Source organism: Ranitomeya variabilis, chromosome 5, assembly GCF_051348905.1.
Source record: "Ranitomeya variabilis isolate aRanVar5 chromosome 5, aRanVar5.hap1, whole genome shotgun sequence".
Lineage (NCBI taxonomy): Eukaryota > Metazoa > Chordata > Amphibia > Anura > Dendrobatidae > Ranitomeya > Ranitomeya variabilis.
The window spans coordinates 80,178,005-80,201,446 of NC_135236.1; the positions used below are offsets into that span (position 1 = coordinate 80,178,005).

The 23,442-nt window shown below is 43.3% G+C and overlaps 1 protein-coding gene across 1 annotated transcript in view; it reads left to right on the plus strand.

The window, feature by feature from the left end:
* Positions 1 to 22,369, plus strand: part of LOC143774866 (adhesion G protein-coupled receptor E3-like) — a 123,845-nt gene extending 101,476 nt beyond the window's left edge. The window contains exons 11-20 of the mRNA XM_077262636.1: positions 478 to 591; positions 1,217 to 1,398; positions 2,542 to 2,712; positions 3,316 to 3,510; positions 3,684 to 3,919; positions 7,709 to 7,772; positions 14,187 to 14,278; positions 14,421 to 14,589; positions 17,886 to 17,978; positions 18,057 to 22,369. Of these exons, the coding sequence (XP_077118751.1) occupies positions 478 to 591; positions 1,217 to 1,398; positions 2,542 to 2,712; positions 3,316 to 3,510; positions 3,684 to 3,919; positions 7,709 to 7,772; positions 14,187 to 14,278; positions 14,421 to 14,589; positions 17,886 to 17,978; positions 18,057 to 18,134 (1,394 nt within the window). The 3' untranslated portion in view covers positions 18,135 to 22,369. The remainder of the gene's footprint in view (positions 1 to 477; positions 592 to 1,216; positions 1,399 to 2,541; positions 2,713 to 3,315; positions 3,511 to 3,683; positions 3,920 to 7,708; positions 7,773 to 14,186; positions 14,279 to 14,420; positions 14,590 to 17,885; positions 17,979 to 18,056) is intronic.
* The last annotated feature ends 1,073 nt before the right edge of the window (positions 22,370 to 23,442 follow it).

Sequence of the window (23,442 nt, forward strand, 5' to 3'; positions counted from 1 at the left end):
AGGAGAGCAGGAATCACTCATGTCTGTGTGTCCTGGGTATGGGAGATATCATAGCAGCTGGTGTCCAACCACTAGCTCAGAAACAACTGAAAATTAGAGATGGAGCTTACAGAGGGAGAAACTGTAAGATAAATTCACATTGAGTCTGCTGTCCTGTTGTCTGGCAACATAGCTCTGTGCCAAGGTTATGACTCAGCCTAAATGTGAATTTTACTACCCAATGTAAAAAAAAAAGTCACCAATATATAACAGTGGGTCAATGAGGCCAGGCCAAGCAATGACCTGCCCCTGAAAATCTGCTCTAAGGCATATTTTCCTGACAACCTATTCTTGCGCACTACTGCACTATTCACCGGGACCCCTATCATACAGTTGTAATCTATTCTGTTGGGACCATACCCCTTTCTAAAGTTCACACTGGATTTCTGTAAAAATCCTTATTTTTCTAATTATCTACTGTATGCCTCTGTTTTTCAGATGTCTCCATTCAAGCTTCACAGAATATCTGCTCTCCTGGTGTCAAGTTCTTCACGATGTTTTTGAGTGATAACGTTATGCAAGTCCCATGTGATCAGTTCACTGAAGATGCAGGTAATGTAAAGTGTGGATGATGTAAAGAGAGTCGGTCGGAAGACTTCTCCCCACTAATCCAATAAAAGTGTCATGTAGTAAAATTCTATAGGTATGAAAACACATTCCATTGGCACTGATAAACTTGGAAGTACAGAGAAAAGCTGTTCAAGAGGTTTTCGGTAAAGAAGTTTTCTTATTTTTAATTTTTTGTATAAACGAGAAGCTTTCCAAATTTCTTAAAGAAAATGTGATATTTTTTCGCTTTTTTTTCAATGGCATGGGTGTTCCATGTGCTAAAGAGAGAAAGGAGAATAGAAATCTGTCATGTCTGTGTGCAATCCTAGCAGCTGGTCTCTACTCACTAGCTCAGAGACAACTAAAAAGTAGTGATAGACTTTGCACAGGATAAATCGGGTGAAAAAGCAGAATTCAAGTCATATAATGACCTGAGATATTTTTTCTCACATACACACATATTACAGCTTAACAGTTATCTTAGATCTTTCATTTACTTAGCACTGTAATGTTTCTGACATGTACATGAATATTATTTACACTTTGGAATGTCAGCCTTGGTCCAGATGGTTATGTCAGCCAATGTTTAATTGCTTCTAATAGGTTTTAACTAATTTTCTTCCATTAGGTGATGGTGGCATTTTTATTGTCTACAAAGACCTTGAGTCCAGCTTAAAAAGGAATATATTGTTTTCTTCGGAAGCCTCAGAAGAGAATGGTCACAAGATTGTAGTCAATTCGAGGGTGGTTACTGGTGCCATTAAAAGAAAGCTAACCTCCAATGTGACCTTCATACTTGCTCATATTGAGGTTCGTATAATGAGGATTAGGTTTGTGAAAAAAGAGTGTGCAATGTATGGTAAAGGGGTTGTCCAATACTAAACAACATCTGCGTAATTAATTCAGCGCCCTTTGGAAAATGAAAATAATTACTTTGATTCAACACCGGCAATTTTCTCACTGGTCTTTATGACGTGTGATTCATCATCAAAAGGCATACACGTAGCGGCTGGAGTAAGATTTGATGAGTGGGGTTCACCACCGATCCCACTCCAGCTTCCTTTTTTGGAGCTGGGGCTAGAAAGCGCCCCCAAAAAATTGTCTTTTCAACATTTTTCCACTCAAAATTTGCCGAATATGCTGGTATTAATCATCACCAATGTATACTCACCTCCAGCTGCTCTTGCATGTGTATAACATGAGGTTGCCCGCCTGACCGTTGCAGCCAATCACCATCCACTGACTGGCTGCAACCTTTTACTATTTTGTCAGAACGGGCGTTCTCTCTCATAGAATTTTGATGAGCTGCAGCCAATCAGAGGCCAGTGATTGCCTGCAGAGGTCACATGACATAACAATGTAACATCACCTGCCAGAAACAGCAGTTCCGATAGTGCTTGAACAGCGCTGCTGCAGGATAGGGGTTGGCAGCCATTGTCACTGAATTGATTAGGCTGGGTATGGTAAGTTAAGTAGTGTACAACCCCATTAAAGGTAACCCGTCATAAAAAATGTACATCTCAAACTGTCACAGACCAGGATGATAGCAGCTTGATAATGTGCTTCTACATTCTGGGTGGTTTTGTATAACCTAGAGAAGGAATTTTCAAGTGAGAGTATTTGGCTTTCAAATCACATGTAAAAAGTCAAGGAGGTGGAGCCACTACCCTGAACAGTCACTTTGGTTGGTTTCCCTGCCGGGTTGACTGTCTAAAAGTTCATGTTTCTATCAGTCTCTTGAGATTTTGCATCAACTGATCGAACAATTGCAGCGAACGTAAAAGTTGTAGGAAATCCCTCCATCATTCCGTCCCATTCAACTGCAAGAATGGAGACACCTCCTTGTATATTGATTTCGTTCATAATATAGCTGTCCACAGTGGTTCTACATGTAAGACATCCACTATAAATTATTACCTTGTCAACAAATGTCTTAATCTGTTTTCATTTCAGGATCCCAAACCTTTTCACAATCTGGTCTGTGTGTTCTGGGACCCAAAAGACAATCAATGGAGCGAAAATGGATGCACAACTGAATATTACAAGTGTAATCGCACACACACGACCTGCTCCTGCAACCATTTATCCAGCTTTGCGTTACTTATGGCACCATATGGAATCGAGGTGATTGAGGGCTGTGTGCTGGAAATGATACTGTTTAAACCACTCTTTATGGGTCTGTACTGGTGCTGGCATGTCCTACCAGCAGAACCACCTATCATGGTGCTCAGACAGGGTATGACAGTGCCGCCTGATACTACCAGGTGTACCATGAGCTACCAGATGCAGAAACAATGAGGATAGCTCTGTGAAATCTTCGGAGAAAAAGATAGCAGCACCAGACAACGTAGAAAGGTTCCATGGAAGGATGAATTAATACCACGCTTTGGAGCTACAGCGGCTGATCGAACAGTGTTAGGTGCTCTGCATTGAGTATACAATATTTTCAAAGTGGAAAAAAGAATGTCGAGAAATGTGTAATAGTCCTTTTATTCCATACTGTGGGATTTGGACACTGACTCATGTCAATGCAGAGGCAAGTGGGGAGAGGCTGAGTGGACGATGGCCGTTTTGCGCAACAGCGCTTCAACGGGTTCCCACCAGTATTATAAATGGCACTTGGAAGATGAGGGCCTGTTACATATTTTATGTTGAGCATCAAATCTAATAAAATCACACAAAAGGCCATATTAGTACTATTCCTTAGTATTTTCTTTTTCTTTACAGCATGATCAAGGTCTTTCCATTGTTTCACACATTGGCCTAAGTTTATCTGTTTTCTGCCTGGCGCTGTCTCTTCTCACGTTCATCCTCTGTCGCTCGTTGCGAAGCTCGCACACGTCTGTCTTGACGGCTATGTGTAGTTGTCTTTTCCTGGGACAACTTCTGTTTCTGGTGGGAATCCAACAAACATGGGTCAAGGTAAGCGGTCCAAAATCTCTGATGACCATCCGTAATGACATTACATTTAAAATGAAAAGTTGTGAAACAGACACATTAAAGGATGTTCTCATCTCCGACATTTATACAATATCTGCAGGATCATGGTATATTTTACATACGTCTGATTTCACCTTCTTCTCCATTATCTACAGATCCTCTGCTCTATCATTGCTGGAGCGCTCCACTTCTTATTCCTCTGTGCATTCTGTTGGATGTTCATAGAGAGTGTTCTGCTGTTTATGACAGTCCGTAACCTCCGAGCTGTGAATTATATGACGTCTCGAAAGTCAAATTTCCCAATGATGTGTTTGCTGGGATTTGGGGTTCCTACTGTCATTGTTGGGATCTCTGCAGCAGTCCGGCCAGATGCCTATGGCACCAAGACATAGTAAGACCCTTATAGTCTTTTCTAGGTCTATTCAGATGTCACTGCCGCATACTATTCAAGTGTTTTATTAGATATATATTTGTTGTTCTATCATTATTAAGGTAACAGATGCCCAATAGAATGACAATTATTCTACAACATTTCAACATCTCATAACGAATAAAGGAAAAGGGATCCTACTTATAATAAATTATTAATCTAGGCCACTGTATAAACCACACATGGCGACATCCTATCCCAAAGCCATTGGTGATAATGTTGAGTTGGGCTCTCTTTTGTGGCTGTTGGGTTCTCTTTTGTTCCGATTAGATTTTGGAGGTGTTTGTGGAAAGAGCATTTGTAAGATAGAATAATGATGTTGGATGAGAAGTTAGGGTACTGTCACACAGTGCAATTTTGATCGCTACGACGGCACGATCCGTGACGTCGCAGCGATCGTATGATTATCGCTCCAGCGTCGTAGACTGCGGTCACACGTTGCAATCACGGCGCTGGAGCGATGCCGAAGTCCCCGGGTAACCAGGGTAAACATCGGGTTACTAAGCGCAGGGCCGCGCTTAGTAACCCGATGTTTACCCTGGTTACCAGCGTAAACGTAAAAAAAACAAACAGTACATACTTACATTCCGGTGTCTGTCCCCCTGCGTTCTGCTTCTCTCCACTGTGTAAGCACCATAGCCGGAAAGCAGAGCGGTGACGTCAGACTCAGAGTTAGGCTCAGAGTTTGTTCCAATTCATCCCAAAGGTGTTGGATGGGTTTGAGGTCAGGGCTTTGTTTATCCAGTCACGTTCTTCCACTTCAAACTCATCACATCATGCCCTAACATACCTTGCATTGTGCACTGGGCACAGTCATGGGGAACAGAAAAGATCCTCACCAAAAAGGTTCCAATAAAGTCGGAAGCTACAATTGTCCAATTGTCTTTCTATGCTGTAGCAATGCTATTCTTTGCTAGAAATAAATGGTCAAACCTTTAAAACCAGCTTGATACTTTTATTACTCCTCCACCAAATTTTACAGTAGGCATTAAGCATTCTCTTTGGGTACCCGCCAAACCCAGATTCATTTTTTAGATACCGGTTACTGAAAATGTATACAGCACTCAAAACAACACATTTCCACAACAGAGTTCATTGACATCATGCTTTACACCACTTCAGCCAACTCCTGGCATTGGGCATACTGACCTGGGGATTGTGTGCAGTTGTTCTGCCATTTTATTGAAGCTCCTGATGTACAGTTCTCGCTCTGATATTACTTTAAGCAGCAATAGGAACCTTGCAGTGAGTGCATCAGAAACTGCCAAGAGATCCATGATTGTGGTATACAGGCTGCCATCCTTGTTGCAGATTTCAGCATTCAGCAGAATTATCAGTTTTCGAATATTGTGGGGGAATGAACTTTTTTACTTGAGACATACAGCAACCAAGATCTTCATCATAAAGGATTACATGAGAAAGCTGAAACAAACAAACCAGAGAGGTCAAACTAAAGAGTGTAAAGATTCTATTAAATATATCACCAAACTGAAACCATGAACACAACGACATCTTCTGTTCATTCTAGATAGTCTACGCAGCATATGCCTGCAGCTGTTGTACAATACAAGAGTTCTAACTATAATAACACAAAAGTTCTGATTCTTCAAACTGTTTTCTCCAGAATTCAGATATAAAAATGTTTGAAATGTCACAAAATGTATGTCCAATTCGTAGATGCGCAAAAAAGTGTCCAATTTTTGTCAGTTTTAGGCCAGTTCTGGACAGCTTCAGAGTTTTGAAAAATGACCAGAACTTCACGGGGAGGAAGTGTTTAAAGCACGGAAATTAAATTCTTCATAGTTTATGCCACAAAAGTTGCCTATATTATGATGGAAATGTACTCCAGTCCCTGAGTAACGCACATTTTTTGCGGCATCGCACACGCCCATTGATGAATTTGGAGAATCATACTCCAGCGGACTCTTCATTAACTAGACTAGCTTGCATAATGTCATTATCAATTAATTGGGTCCAAAGAATGATTAAAAGCACCTTTGAAATAATATATATTCGGGCACCTCCTACAATTTATGAATGATACTAATCAATGTTCATATTCAATCAAAAATATTCCAGGGTGCAGGTGCAGCATGGGAGAAGCCCATATTTTAGTCTTCTTCCACTGTATTGTTCAGGGCTGGTTTTAGTGAACATAGGATTGTCTTTCCTGCACAGCTTTATTTGCAATTTTTAAGTCAGTTTTTCTTATGATTTCTACATGACTGCATAACTAGGTTGCAAATGAAGGCGCTTGAGAAACCATTTCTAGCCTGCCTCAGTATGAACCAGTACACACAGCTAGACACATCATTAGATAGATTGAACTCAACTGCACGAGGCACAAAATTCCAGAAGATTTATTTTCCAGCTGAATTCTTGTAGTTACACACAAATACAGTAGGTAAAAAAGACTTTTCTGACCCAGAACTGCAAAAATGGCTGACATACAGTGAATGAGGAAGAAGAAGAAGGAAGGTGTTACTGACATCATAGCTAGAGGAAGAGACAGGAAGACAGGAAGGACAAACTTCTAAAGAGGGGCAAATCTTATTGCATATCAATAAAACAGCACAATATAATACAATGCTGTATGAATCACAAGTCGTGGGACATGACAATTTGTTATTTGGCATATATACAAAAATAGATATTTGTGTCCTTTTATACCTGTAACAATGCTACCCACTTGGGAGCGAGATGAAGTATCACAGAAACCTTTTCTCTTTAAAAGTCGGACTGGTTTATTTCAGTCCTCATAGAACGCATAACAGAAATACTCAAATAGAGACTTTGCATGGCACAAAGTGAAATATAAAGTAACAAATCCATAGAATAGTGCGGGTTCGACCGCTTGATTTAGAGTCCAGCTGCATAGTCCTCTAGCAAAGGCACACAATCCTGGAGGTCTGCACACCTCCACACTTACTGACTTCTGTGAGACCAACAGGCCTCATTTTACAATGTGAACCACACCCAGGAGTGGAGACATGGTGAGCAGCTGTCTCTCCCTACCGTTCAGCTGCTGCCAGTCAATCTGTCATGGCTGATTAATACCTCTTAGTACTATGTGTACTAGAGCATTACTCCAGGTTTTTATCACAGAGGACATGAACCTCTGTGATACATACTGTATCTCTCCTCCACTATGTGCTGGCAGCCACCTTACATACCATTTTTATATCAGAACAATGTGACACATTTGTCACCAAACAATGAAACTGACAGAAAAACATGATGTTTTTTTTTTCCATCTCCACTGTCAGCAAATTACCTGCAGGGTTCAATTTTTGAAAACTGCTTGGCTTCAGTACCCTGTGGTATTGGTCGACTTGTGACCTGTCAAAATGTATTTGTGGACTGTTCACATGTAGAAGTCTACTCATATATTTGCCAAAAGTCCTGGATATGCCAGGACCATTCCGAATTTTTTGAAAACAGTCCCAGCAAATTAATGGATATCTGAAGCTGTAAGGGGATGGGGCTTTAGACAAACCCGGCCCATAAATTAGAGTTCCAAGGTGGCACCGGAGGCGGGAATAAAAATGTGCCTTAACTGCCAACAGTATTGTTGATAGCTATGTACTTATGGTGCTTTTGGTACAATTGCTTTCAATAGGGGCAATATATGGTTAAATTCGTACTATCATGAAATGTATTGTTCTTGTCACAGAGAAGTATAATATAAACTGTATAATACGAGTCACCAAAATGGTTTACATTTTGCAATGTATCTTATTTTTCTCACAGTTGTTGGCTTAAATCTACGTCTGCAGTTTGGAGTTTCCTTGGTCCAGTCGCTGTGTTCATTGTTGTGAGTACATATCTCAATAATCGGACTAATTACACTGGTCAACAGCATTTTTGGTGCCAAAGATATTTCATCGAATTTAGGGTATTTTTGGGGTGCTGATTCTGAATATGTCATCAGTTTTGCCAGATTGGCTCAAGTTTTTGAGATTTTTGGTATCTTATTTATAGCACTTGTTGGTAAATGCGACGCATCATCTCATTAATTTCTTTGGATTAGTACTTGAACTGAGCAGTTCTCAATATAGTTTTGTGTTAATTAGTGTTCTAAAAGTTTGTTCATAGCTTGATTTTTGCACTAACTTTATGTTGTTGTCTGTTTTCCAGTGAAAAGCATGAACTCATCAAGAAGAAGTTGTCTTAACGATCCAGACTCATTCTGTTACATTTGTGGTGAATACACACTGCCAAAACATAGAAGAAACATAACAGACTTCGTAAAAAAAGTGTATTTTGCCTATTTTGGGGTTATGCTTGGGGACCAAGACAAGTTTTGGGCACCACACATAGTGTGCAAAGCATGTATCGAATTATTACGAAAATGGAGCAAAGGACAAAGAAAAAGCTTCAAATTTGGTGTTCCAATGGTGTGGAGAGAGCCAAAAAATCATCATGATGACTGTTATTTCTGTGCAGTGCAAGTGCAAGGATTCAATAAGCATAAGAAACGAAAATGGGAGTAACATGGAATCTGCAAGAAGGCCTGTCCCTCAGGGGCGTAGCTAGAGCTTTTGCCGCCCGGGGCTGTTCCCGAGTTTGGCGCCCACCCCCCCCCCCCCCCCCAGAATGTATGCGATTTTCACACTTAGTCATGTACCGACGAGCTCCTCTCCCTTAAGCTCCCAATGTTAAGTGAAAAACTGAGAGAAGCAGAAGAGAAGCTCGTTGTTACAGGACCACGAGTATGAAAATCGCATATGAGTGACGTGTCCATGTGTCGACGACTGGAACCTGCAGAGCTGAATCCTGACATCGCAGCTTCTGAATTCTCACAACTAATGCACTGCACACTTTTAGGATTCTCCCTGGCCGGTGGACGGTCATGTCAGCACAAGCATGTGATTTGTATACTTCTGACCACATTCCGACTAGACGTGCCCAGCCTCGCTCAGTTCATTATCATAGAGTGAGGCCACACATGTCTAGTCAGCATGTGACCGCATGTATGTAAATCGCCAGCACGAGAGAATCCTGACAGTGTGCAGGGCACACTGTGAGAAGTCAGAAGTCTGCAGTCACAAAGAATGACTGCAGACTCATTACAAACCTGGACATCCCCTTTAATGCTCCTAACATAAATAAAAACATGAGAGTTAGTTAGTATCACAAATAACATTTACATCCAGGTACCTTATAGATGACGTCGCCTCTGGAGTTGTTCTCCTTCATTTCTTCATATTGTCCAGACCCCATGATGAGTTTTCTGATCCACAGCCGTCTCTGCAGACTTCCATCTTCTCCGTTCTTTTGCAGAAAATCTCCACATGACGCCCTTAAAGATACAAGTGTCATTATAATGCTCCTGAATAAAAAATTGCCCCTCACTATATTGTCTGCATAAAATATGACCCCCACACTGTCCGTCTTATGGTACTTGCTCTTCACACTGACCTCTCCTTTCTATACCGGACCCCTCTTCACACTGACCTCTCACACTGTGTCCCCCCTATAGGGCCCAGTATTTATACTGTACTCTCTCATCACACTCCCCCTCCTTTGTATACTATCCCCTCCTGGCTGTGCCCTTACACTGTCCCCCATGCTACGCATGCACACATCCCAACACCCTCACTCCCCGTACTCTGTCCACATACGTTTTTCACATCGCTACTCATACTGTATCCGCATACATCCCCCCGTTTGACCCCAAGCTGTCTGCACCCATCCCCCATACTGTTTCCTCATATATGCCCCCCCATCTCCCCCTTTGCTCTTCATTTTGTGTCCTCAGATCTCCCCCACACATTAAATCCCCCATCTCCACTCACATTAAATCTCCCCCCACAATAAATCCCCTCATCTCCACTCATATTAAATATCCCCAATCCAATAATATATCCCACTATCCCCACTCACATTAAATCCCCCCCACTCACAGTAAATCCCCCCCACAATATATGCCCCCCATCCCCTCACATTAAATCCCCCCCACAATATATGCCCCCCATCCCCACTCACAGTAAATCCCCCCCACAATATATGCCCCCCATCCCCACTCACAGTAAATCCCCCCCACAATATATGCCCCCCATCCCCTCACATTAAATCCCCCCCACAATATATGCCCCCATCCCCACTCACAGTAAATCCCCCCCACAATATATGCCCCCATCCCCACTCACAGTAAATCCCCCCCACAATATATGCCCCCATCCCCACTCACAGTAAATCCCCCCCCTGCACTTTCGGTGTCTTCAGCTCCACTGGAGCACTTACCACCGCTCTGTGTCTCCTGCTCTGCCGCGCAGGTGAGTGACGTCAGCAGCGTGATCACATGACCTGATCACACTGCTGGCGTCGCTCTGACCCGGCAGTCAGCGCTTCAATTGTACTCGCATCTCAGATACGAGTACAATTGAACACTGGGAGCCGGCGCGCTGCAGCTTCTCTGTGCCGGCTGTCAGCTTGACAGTCGGCACAGAGAACAGCTGACTCCCAGTGCGGGGGGTGACAGAATGCAGCCGCCGGGGGAGACACTGCGGACCGCCGCTTTAGGCGGCCCGACTGCGCCCCCCTGCCGGCTGCTCCCCCCTAGATACGCCACTGACTCACCGCCGCATTGTGCCGCCCCCCGCATTGTGCCGCCCGGGGCGGCCCGCCCCCCCGCACCCCCCTTCCTACGCCACTGCTGTCCCTCATTGTGAAGATGTGCCTGTACCTGTGTTTACCAGAAATAACAGTCATCATGATGATTTTTTGGCTCTCTCCACACCATTGGAACACCAAATTTGAAGCTTTTTCTTTGTCCTTTGCTCCATTTTCGTAATAATTCGATACATGCTTTGCACACTATGTGTGGTGCCCAAAACTTGTCTTGGTCCCCAAGCATAACCCCAAAATAGGCAAAATACACTTTTTTTACGAAGTCTGTTATGTTTCTTCTATGTTTTGGCAGTGTGTATTCACCACAAATGTAACAGAATGAGTCTGGATCGTTAAGACAACTTCTTCTTGATGAGTTCATGCTTTTCACTGGAAAACAGACAACAACATAAAGTTAGTGCAAAAATCAAGCTATGAACAAACTTTTAGAACACTAATTAACACAAAACTATATTGAGAACTGCTCAGTTCAAGTACTAATCCAAAGAAATTAATGAGATGATGCGTCGCATTTACCAACAAGTGCTATAAATAAGATACCAAAAATCTCAAAAACTTGAGCCAATCTGGCAAAACTGATAGCATATTCAGAATCAGCACCCCAAAAATACCCTAAATTCATTAAAATATTTTGGACACCAGAAAAAAAATTTTTTTTTGTTGACCTGTGTTATCAAAATGAATGTAACAAAGGTGGATATTACTGCTAAGGGCAGAGACAGACTGCCGTATAACTTGTGCGAGGATCGCATTGCGCTGCACGGACTGGCCCAACAGCTCTCCTGACCCACCTGAGCATGCGAGTGTGATGTATTTCTATGCAGCTGTCAAGCTCAGGTCAGGAGAGCAGACAGCTAGCACGTGGTTTAAGATGTGGTCCTCGTACGAGCTATACGGCAGTCTGTCTCTGCCCTAATATTCGTTCTTACTATCTTCATTGGGAATTGGTTTGTTGCTCTGTATAAGACTAAACTGAAAGCAAGTTTGCAGATACACAACACGCTCTACAAAAGTAAAATTAGAAAACACAGCTGAAAATGGTTGATTTCAATAGATATGTTCAGGAGCACTCTGTTCTCCAGCCTCCGAGTCCTCTTTGCCAGGAGGCAGCACACTCCTGATTGTAGGGATTGGCTGCATTATTGTGCCGCTTGCCCAAACTGTGTGCTCTCCGAAGCCTCAACCAGAGGCAGTTTTTGCAGAAACATAGCAGCACACTGATGATTAAGCTGGCCAGATCTGGCTTTAGAGCAGACCTTACAAGCTCTATAGAAAAGAGCTGGTAAGTGCTGAATTCCTTGCCTAGACTGGTCACCAGTGATAGACTGCAGTAAACAATAACATTAAAACTCCTTCCATTCTTGAACATGGAGAGCATTTTTAGTAATAAGTAAATTGCAAAGTTGCTTGTCTTTACAAGCACTTCGAAATTTTAACTTTTCATTACTGTATCTTGAGACTAACCTTTTACATTATTTATTTTACCCTGAGTTACAGACTAAATTATAGTCCAGAAATATAAATATATCTATAATTCTGCTAGCTGTTACAGGAAATAGTGATAAAATGGTCACTATCATTTCAACAAACTTTGCATAAATTAATAGTACAAGCAATATGATTATTTCTGCTTAGCAGACATTTCTTCACCCCCTTCCCTGCCTTCCTTTTGCCACTTGAAATTATTGTTTACTCTAAACAGAAACTAGAATTCAAACTGCAGGCTCACTGCTGATTAAAGTATATGGAGAGTTCAGGGCAAGCAGGAGGAACCAAGAAAGAGAAAAAACAGTAAGACGCACACACGTGCTGCAGGTTACTTATAAATGTTTTACCTTACCATAGAGCTGGATTCACATCTACACTGCTCATCATAACTGCTGTATAATCTCATTTCTGCTGCTGCTGATTTCGAGCATCTGCTATATAGAGATGGGAGAGGGAGAGTCCGTCACATCTTTGTGTGTGATGTATGGCACACATAATAGGAACTCGTTACCACCCAGTATCTCATAGACAACTGAAAATTAGAGAAAGAACCTGCAGAGGGGAAGACTGGTGAAAACACTGTACTCCATAGCAGAAATGAGATATTACAATGTCATGTGCTTTACTGTATATTGGATGATTATTTTCTCCTAGATCACATTACTACTTATACATTATACTTCTCAGAAAGAATGATTCAAAACTGCAAATAATGTTGGTTGGTTAGAGCTCTGATACCTCCAGAATTGTTAATGCAGCTTTTTATTATAAAACAGGCTGTAACTATAGATCAATACAAGTAGCATAATTAGCATTATCTGTAACCCCAACAAGAAAATAGACATTTAAAGGTTTGTATTGCCAAGTTTTTAACACTAAGATTCAGATTAGGCTTTAAAGAAGGCTACTACTTGCTACTACTATAACAAAATTTTATTTTGAAGTACAAAATTAAAAGAATAGTGTGATTTCGTACATTTTTGTTTATTTTACCATACAGAGTTTATGTACATATAAAGATTAAGTACATATACTCACATCATCACCAAGGAGCTTTTTCAACATCATCCGTCTGGAATATCAGAGAAGCAACACCAAGACAGAGAACTCCTGGAAATTTCACAACACTGCATGGGCATCACCACTTATGCAGGTGTTACAACACTATACACGTATAAGTACAGGTGTACACAGCTTCAGCTTCTGTCTTAGTCATGTTTCTCTGGCCTTGTATAGTGATTTGAGCTATGTGTTAGTCTGGTTCACCCTTGCCCTTCAGTGGCCAGCCTTTGGAATAAGATGAATCAGAGATACAAGGCAAACATCAGACAATGGGGCAATAAACCCACACATTCAAAAGCTTCCAAGAATCATATAAATCAACAGTAGGCAGAGGTTAAATAAATCTTCATGTTTTACAATAACAACCAATAAACGTAGGACTATTTTTGAGGTGAAAACCTCTGGGAGTAAACAGTTCTCAAGATTGTGTTGCTATGAACCTTGTCTGTCTGTAAATGTATGACCAGTAATGCTGCTTTTTCATGGTTTGAATGCATTCTGTATATTGCAATATGGACTCAAAATATCCATTTCTATGCCCACTCTACAAGGTTAGAAATGGAAAACCCCTTTTAACCGTTTAATAATGTATGATGAACCATGAATGGGAGGAGACACAGATTAGATATTAGAAAAAACATTTTGACAGTGAGAGTGATCAATGAGTGGGACAGGCTGCCACGAGAAGTGGTGAGTTCTCCTTCCATGGAAGTTTTCACACAGAGGCTGGACAGACATCTGGCTGGGATGATTTAGTGAATCCTGCATTGAGCGGGGGGGGTTGGACACGATGACCCAGGAGGTCCCTTCCAACTCTACCATTCTATGATTCTATGTTTGTCATAAGATGGTTCCTGCCTTTGATGTGGGCTTGCACACCAAATTTGCATCCTTATCAACAGATGTTGGCAAATTTATTCAGCCACCATTTGCCTCTTACAGCCCATGGATGATAACCTGCTAAATGCCACTGCCAATCATTTGAGGAAAAATTGCGCAAAAAATAAAAAAAAAATTTCTTTGATGTAATTTCCCTTCTCTTTAGACAAACACCATTCTCTTAGTCCTCACTGTCGTACTCCTCAGAAATAGGCTTGCATCTCTGAACACAAATGTGTCCACCCTTAAAAACAGTAGGTGAGTATGAAAGACACTGACGAGATGGCCAGAACAAGTACTATGTACAGTATATACTGACATCCTACATAGAGCTGTAATGTAAATGTCTCTAACGTTAATAGAGGATTTTCACTTTTAATTTGCCTTTTTCTCCACTTAGGTTACTGTCGTTTAAAGCCTTGGCGCAATTATTCATTCTTGGCTGTACCTGGGGTATCGGCTACTTCCAATTTGGAATCAATTCCCCGGTCATATCTTATATATTCACCATATGTAACAGTCTACAGGGCGTCTACATCTTTCTTGTACATTGTGTGTTGAATAACCAGGTAAAGATTCTGTGAGATGATTTGTCATAAAAATTACATTTAATAAATAGCTGATAAATTGCAGCTTGTGTCCCAGAGAATCTTGTCTTGATCAAAGAAACGTAGCAGCATACTGGCAGTGTAATGTGCCCAGGCTGAGGCAACAAATAACAGCAGTCTGGAGGTGTAGTCTGGAGCCCCCTATAACAGCAATCTTGATATGTAGTCTGGAGCCCCCTATAACAGCAGTCTGGATGTGCAGTCTGGAGCCCCCTATAACAGCAGTTTGGATGTGTAGTTTGGAGCCCCCTATAACAGCAGTCTGGCAGTTTTAGTCTGGAGCCCCCTATAACAGCAGTCTGGATGTGTAGTCTGGAGCCCCCTATAACAGCAGTCTGGAGGTGTAGTCTGGAGCCCCCCTATAACAGCAGTCTGGATGTGTAGCTTGGAGCCCCCTACAACAGCAGTCTGGAGGTGTAGTCTGGAGCCCCCTATAACAGCAGTCTGGAGGTGTGGTCTGGAACTCCTATAACAGCAGTCTGGATGTGTAGTCTGGAGCCCCCTATAACAGCAGTCTGGAGGTGTGGTCTGGAACTCCTATAACAGCAGTCTGGATGTGTAGTCTGGAGCCCCCTATAACAGCAGTCTTGATGTGTAGTCTGGAGCCCCCTATAACAGCAGTCTGGAGGTGTGGTCTGGAACTCCTATAACAGCAGTCTGGACGTGTAGTCTGGAGCCCCCTATAACAGCAGTCTGGATGTGTAGTCTGGAGCCCCCTATAACAGCAGTCTGGAAGTTTTAGTCTGGAGCCCCCTATAACAGCAGTCTGGATGTGTAGTCTGGAACTCCCTATAACAGCAGTCTGGATGTGTAGTCTGGAGCCCCCTATAACAGCAGTCTGGAGGTGTAGTCTGGAGCCCCCTATAACAGCAGTCTGGATGTGTAGTCTGGAGCCCCCCTATAACAGCAGTCTGGATGAGTAGTCTGGAGCCCCCCTATAACAGCAGTCTGGATGTGTAGTCTGGAGCCCCCCTATAACAGCAGTCTGGATGTGTCATCTGGAGCCCCCCTATAACAGCAGTCTGGAGGTGTAGTCTGGAGCCCCCTATAACTGCAGTCTGGAAGTGTAGTCGGGAACTCCCTATAACAGCAGTCTGGATGTGTAGTCTGGAACTCCCTATAACAGCAGTCTGGATGTGTAGTCTGAAGCCCCCTATAACAGCAGTCTGGAAGTTTTAGTCTGGAGCCCCCTATAACAGCAGTCTGGGTGTGTAGTCTGGAGCCCCCTATAGCAGCACTGTAGATGTGTAGTCTGGAGCCCCCTATAACAGCAGTCTGGAGCCCTCTATAACAGCAGTCTGGATGTGTAATCTGGTGCCCCCTATAACAGCAGTCTGGATGTGCAGTCTGGAGCCCCCTATAACAGCAGTCTGGATGTGTAGTCTGGAGCCCCCCTATAACAGCAGTCTGGATGTGTAGTCTGGAGCCCCCTATAACAGCAGTCTGGATGTGTAGTCTGGAGCCCCCCTATAACAGCAGTCTGGATGTGTAGTCTGGAGCCCCCCTATAACAGCAGTCTGGATGTGTAGTCTGGAGCCCCCCTATAACAGCAGTCTGGATGTGTAGTCTGGAGCCCCCTGTAACAGCAGTCTGGATGTGTAGTCTGGAGCCCCCCTATAACAGCAGTCTGGATGTGTAGTCTGGAGCCCCCCTATAATAGCAGTCTGGATGTGTAGTCTGGAGCCCCCCTATAACAGCAGTCTGGATGTGTAGTCTGGAGCCCCCCTATAACAGCAGCCTGGATGTGTAGTCTGGAGCCCCCCTATAACAGCAGTCTGGAGCCCCCTATAACAGTAGCCTGGATGTGTAGTCTGGAGCCCCCAATAACAGCAGTCTGGAATGTAGCCTGGAGCCCCCTATAACAGCAGTCTGGATGTGTAGTCTGGAGCCCCCAATAACAGCAGTCTGGATGTGTAGTCTGGAGCCCCCTATAACAGCAGTCTGGAGGTGTAGTCTGGAGCCCCCCTATAACAGCAGTCTGGAGGTGTAGTCTGGAGCCCCCAATGACAGCAGTCTGGAGGTGTAGTCTGGAGCCCCCTGTGGAGTCAGTGGGTGCTCTCGTATGCTGGCCCGGCTGTCTTTAGCAAGACTGCATGGACCACGGCTCATACCATTGAACGCCCGCTCTATCTCCCATTGGGCAATACACTACACAGACAACACAGGGCTAAGGTAAAACAGTGTGGCAATACTTTATTGAACCACAACACACAATAGCAAACAGAACAATCCCACCAATTACCCCAAGATGGTGCACATTACAGGGCCTCACCATTCCGCTGACTCGTCGAGATAATGGTAGATGTTATGTCAGAGCTCCCAGGGTCGCTACTCCATCTGTGGATGCACGCACAGAGAAGGGGTAACGACAAGCATAGGGAGATGACCAAGAACTGTCCATAGAGTCCATACAAGGTCCAAACCCAGTTGACACGAGACTCACCACCTGGCTTATCTGACCATCTCCATGGAACCAGGCGACCAGCAGGTCCCAACCCTGGCTTTCTCCAAACATATCTATGGTTCAGAGATGGTCACTGGATCAGATCTGTGTCCTTCCAACCGGAGCCGAAAACCCCTGGGTTGTTTCCTTAGAATCATAGATCAGTGTCCCTCGTGATGGTGCCATGATGAATTGGCTGCAGTCCTTTCTCTTTTCTGTTGGGTGGTTTGCAGAATGTCTGGCTGATAGCTGTGTTACTTCAGTCTCCCAGGATGTGATCTCTGAGTCTTTTTATACCCAAGGCATGTAAGCTGTTTTTAGAATTACCCAGGGTCCTTCAGTCCAACAACAAGATAAGGTAAACAATGGTGATGGGATCAAGGTAGCACTATTAGCATATCAGCACACATCAATAAACAAAGCTTAACACACTCTATGTACAGTCACTATTACAGACTTACACAGTATGTTAGATAGTATATCAGTTGGCAAGTCTGTCTTCTTGATCCACCAGACATAAACACTTAAATTCACAAGCCAATATACAGATAAAAAGCCAGTTCTTTTGGTTTGCAAAAACATGGTTGTCTGGGAAATTAAGCTACAATCAGGTTTCTTCACACCCCATATAACAGCAGTCTGGATGTGTAGTCTGGAGCCCCCTATAACAGCAGTCTGGAGGTGTTGTCTGGGGAGCCTGTCGTCCAGCTGTAGAGGAGCGATCAGTTTATTCACACAGACCAAAAATTACATAAAATACCTGGATGAGACCCCGATATATATAAATGTTCCTACTTTTCCATCTTATAAACAGGTGAGACAAGAGTATAGAAAGCTATTCTGCAAAGCTGTAAAACACAGAAAGCAGTCATCGGATGACACTTCCCCTCACGAAGCCACCAAATCAGTACGTTTCTACTTTAATAATAATTTTCCCTCTTCCGTCCTTTCTGGGGTCTAAATCTTCCTGTTTTTTCCTTAACAGATAAACTTAAATGATATTAGTAAACCAGTGACCAAGGAACAAAGTTCTGAATCGGAGAACAAAGTGCACTGGAAATAGCTTACATGGATCTGGGGGAGAAGTCGATATGAAAACAGTATTAGAGCTGAACTTTAATCCTTTGTTTACCAGAAAAAAAGACAAAACATTTTTTTTGTTTTATCTACCTGCACAGTGTTTATTATTGTAGATAATTGTATGTAATATACTTTTTACATTATTTTGTTTGTTGATTTCGCTCATGTATTGTTGTGCTCAAAAGTTTACATACCCCAGCAGAATTTTTGCTTTCTTGGCCTTTTTTCAGAGAATATGAATGATAACACCAAAACTTTGTCTCCACTCATGGTTAGTGGTTGGGTGAAGCCATTTATTATCAAACTACTGTGTTTCCTCTTTTTAAATCATAATGATAACCCAAAACATCCAAATGACCCTGATCAAAAGTTCATATACCCCATTTCTTAATACCGTGTATTGCCCCACTATCATCAATGACCGTCTTTAGTGGTAGTTGTGGATGAGGTTCTTTATTTTCTCAGATGGTAAAGCTACCCACTCTTCTTGGCAAAAAGCCTTCAGTTCCTGTAAATCCCTGGGCTGTCTAGCATGAATTGCGCGCTTGAGATCTCCCCAGAGTGGCTCAATGATATTGAGGTCAGGAGACTGAGATCGCCACTCTAGAACCTTCACATTGTTCTGCTGTAGCCAATGACAGGTCGACTTGGCCTTGTGTTTTGGATCATTGTTGGAATGTCCAAGTACGTCCCATGCGCAGCTTCCGGGCTGATGATTGCAAATTTGCCTCCAGTATTTGCTGATAACGTGCTGCATTCATCTTTCCTTCAACTTTGACCAAGTTTCCTGTGCCTTTGAAGTTCACACATCCCCAAAACATCAGCGATCCACCTCCGTGCTTCACAGTAAGAATGGTGTTCCTTTTATCATATGCCTTGCTGACCTCTCTCCAAATGTAATGTTTATGGTTGTGGCTAAAAAGTTCAATTTTGTTCTCATTACTCCAAATTACCTTGTTCCAGAAGTATTGAGGCTTGTCTCTATGCTGTTTTGCATATTGTAGGTGAGATACTTTGTGGCATTTGTGCAGTAATGACTTTCTTCTAGCAACTTAACATTGCAGCCCTTTTTCCTTCAAGTGCCTCCTTATTGTGCATCTTGAAACAGCCACACCACTAGTTTTCAGAGAGTCCAGTATTTCAGCTGATGTTATTTGTGGGTTTTTCTTTGCATCCAGAACAATTTTCCTGGCAGTTGTGGACGACATTTTTGTTGGTCTACCTGACCGTGGTTTTGTTTCTACAGAGCCCCTGATTTTCCATTTGTTAATCAAAGTTTGAATGCTGCTGACTGGCATTATCAATTCCTTGGATATCTTTTTTGCATCCCTTTCCTGTTTTATACTGTTCAACTACCTTTTCCCATAGATCCGTTGACAATTCTTTTGCTTTCCCCATGGCTTACAATCTAGAAATGTCAGTGGCTGTGTAGAAATCGCAGGAACGCAGGATGTCGCCATGTACAGGAGGCAGACCAAGAGTTAAGGTATTTATTTAACAAAGAACAATACTCCTTGCAGGGAGTAGAGGGCTGAACGGTGAAGGTAAGGAATGGGTCAGAACTGGGAGGATGGCAGTGAAAGATAGGGATGAACGGAAGTTCAGTAATAAAGAGGTTAAACTTAACTGACTGTAGACTTCTGATATGAGGAAATTCAAGATTCCAACGGTGGCACTGGCATCAGCAGCGCGGGTCGACTCGACGGAGTCTCAGACAGGCGGGAATCCAACGGTGGCACCGACAACAGCAGCACAAGTCGTCTCGTTGCAGTCTCTGGGAGGTAGGAAGATTTCCCGTGCTCAAAACATATGTAGCACGGTACTTAGTCCAGTATGGGGAACCGCCGGAATGGGACTTCGCTCAGCGATGTGCACAAGTCCTTGGTAGAGAGGCTCTGGCCTAGCCGTCTGTCTTTCTCTATGCGTCGCACACTCAGTGCAGTCTCTGCCTTCAACTAGGGTCACCTAGCGTGGAGGGTAGCGGGGAGCTGACAGTCGGTTGTCCACAAATGGTGGACCTGTATACAGGGGTCTGTCAAGTATGCGGTCACTCTTGGGCAGAGCGTGTGCGGGACTCACTATCACGCCGTGTACGGGACCTGGCTTAGCTCCGCACTGCTCTGTACAGCTCCGTTCTGTTGGCACGGCTCTGCTGGCATGGCTCCATAGCTCCGAACCATCCCTCATACTGCGGGACTGTCCCGATTTTGAGGCTGTGCCCCACAGTCCCGCACGGGACTCTGCTTCTCCCGCACAGCCAGCAGAAGCAGCCAACACGCCCTCGGTGGTTCAGAGAGGGAGAGAGGACATTCTGAGGTATGTGTGTGTGTTTTGCAGCTGGCCCTGCTGTGCTTACAGTACAAGGCATTATAACCAGGAGTAGTGGCAGCATTTAGAGCAATCCAGTGCAGCCTGTTAGTCATAGGCACAGTATATATATATATATCCTTTATATACTACCGCAGTTATGGAGTAGAGCCAGTAGATAGTGGTGTTGTCTGAGTGCATGCAGAGTTTGCAGAGCTGCGCTACATTGCAATGTGCAGGATCTGTGAGGCAGCAGTGTGGACAGTGACAGGTGGTGAAATCTTTGCCTGCATTGTAAGCAGAGCTGCTGGGACACATCTACAGCCCCTACTGTGCACTGGCATCGTCATGTGTGGCCATTATGCAGTATTGAGCATCATGTGAGGCCATTATACTGTAAGTATCATTATGTGGGGCCATTATACAGTATGGAGTACTTTTTGACCATTATACTGTATTGAGCATAATGTGGGGCCATTATGCGGTATGGAGCACTGTGTGGCCATTATACAGAATTGAGCATCATGTGTGGCCATGATACAGTATTGAGCATCATGTGGGGACATTATACAGTATGGAGCACTGTGTGGCCATTGTACAGTATGGAGCATCATGTGGGGCCATTATACAGTATGGAGCACTGTGTGGCCATTATACACTATTGAGCATCATGTGTGGCCATTATACAGTATAGAGCACTGTGTGGCCATTATACAGTATGGAGCTCTGTGTAGCCATTATACAGTATGGAGCATCCTGTGGGGCCATTATACTGTATGCAGCATCATGTGGGGCCATTATACAGTATGGAGCACTGTGTGGCCATTATGCAGTATGGAGAATCATGTGTGGTCATTATACAGTATGGAGCATCACATGTAGCCATTATACTGTACGCAGCATCATGTGGGGTGTTTATACAGTATGAAGCATCATGTGGGGCCATTATACAGTATTGAGCATCATGTGTGGCCATCATACAGTATGGAGCACCATGTGGGGCCATTATACAGTATGGAGCACTGTGTGGCCATTATACAGTATGGAGCACTGTGTAGCCATTATACAGTATGCAGCATCATGTGTGGCCATTATACAGTACGGAGCACTCTGTGGCCATTATACAGTATGGAGCATCACGTGAAGCGATTATACAGTATGAACATCATGTGGGGCCATTATACAGTATTGAGCATTATTCTGTTTATAATTATTGTTTATGAAACAGTGTGATCAGCAGTGCTAAATGGGTGTGGTTGGGGAGTGGATATAGGTGTGACTAGTTGTGAAATGGGTGTGGTCAGGGCGTGGCCTAAATTTTGCCACGCTGTGCGCACCGCTATCTTTATCCCTCTTTGCCTTCTTCAAAAGTTGGGAGATATGCGGCTCTGCTCTGCTGGTTCGGCTCTTCTCTAATCCCCCCAGCACCACAGCTCCTATCCTGGAGAGCAGGAGCACGGCCTGTCACAGGCCCAGCACTCTCAGGTGGGGTAAGCCGAGCGTGCTGCTCACCACTCTGCGCGCTGCACTTACTTGGCGCCAGCCCCTCCTGTAAAAGCAAAAATTCTGCTGGGGTATGTAAACTTTTGAGCACAACTGTATGTGAACACGAGATTTGTGTGGCTAACCGTTGCTTAATGTTGTAGGGTTCAATACAAATAAATGCATATTAACAATGGGGTGTTTTTGCGTTTGAAATTATTTTCAATTTTATTTCAAAGAAGTTTCCACTTGGAAAAATATTTTCTTAAACCTGTTAAAGATGCAGTAATTTTTCTTTTTTTACCTTGAAGATCCACAACCTGCTTCTTTTTCTGTTGACACACCCATAAGAGGGTTTGTTTATTTTCAGGACGAGTTGTTGTTTTCAATGCCATCATTCACTTTGCCATATAAAGTTCTATAAACAAGAAAAAGTGGGGTGTAATATAGAAAAAAATAAATGAAAATGTTATTATTTTTTGGGTTTTGTTTTTATGACATTCACTTTATAGTAAAAATGACCTGGTATCCAGACAACAACCCAGTATATCTACAGAACCAGTTGATCCATCCACCAGTGTGGATGAGGAAGGGTTCCAGACTGTAAAGAGAAAAAATTGTGCTACAGATCCTTCCAGAAAAGTTAACACTCTGCAGAGAATATCTGAGTCACCAGAGCTGGCAATATGTCATGGTCGATATAGAGAACTGGGAGAAGAAGACCAAGAAGAAAAGGTGCCACATGAACAAAATCCTTCATACATCCCTAGAGATAATGTTCAGGAGGATGAACCTACCCCCCCCCCCCCCTCCCCACCACACACACACTAAATTAAGATGAGAAAGTCTAGCTGCCCGGGACAGGTCTGAAAAAAGCTTTATTAATGTGAACAGGGTGAGGCGAGCGACTTATCAGCATCTGTCTGATGAGGGATCTAATGTCTTCTTACGGAAGAAGTATCTGTAGAACAATTCTCATGTTCATGTGGCCAAGAGATACTGGAGATACTGGCCATGATTTGGGTCCTTTGGTCCAGACAAAATGACCATGTTCAAATTCTCAGATATGATGAGAAGATTCTTAACCATATAGTCCAGCAGGCCCATCTTGTATATCCCTATGGTTCCCATCACACCAGGTAGACATACACGTAACACCAGCAGAATAGACTGCATGTATATAAAGAGAGAGGAGAGTTGCTGTTAATACATGAAAAGGCCTTTAGAGTACTCCAACCATTGTGTAGTGAGTGAGGCGCTGAATCTGGCCCACACTGTAGTCTATAGTAAGGGCTGTACTAAGGGAGTTAGAGAAGTGATGTGCAAACCCCTGGATGTCTGGGTCCAGTGGATTCTGCCAAACAGTTAAAAAAAAGTTTGGCTTGGGTACCACAAAAGTTCCTGAACCGGGACCCTATTGGGCCCGAACATCCAGTTCTCGCCACGCTGTCACGTGCATGACAGCGTGGCAAACAATGCCTCTGATCGGCGGAAAAATCATT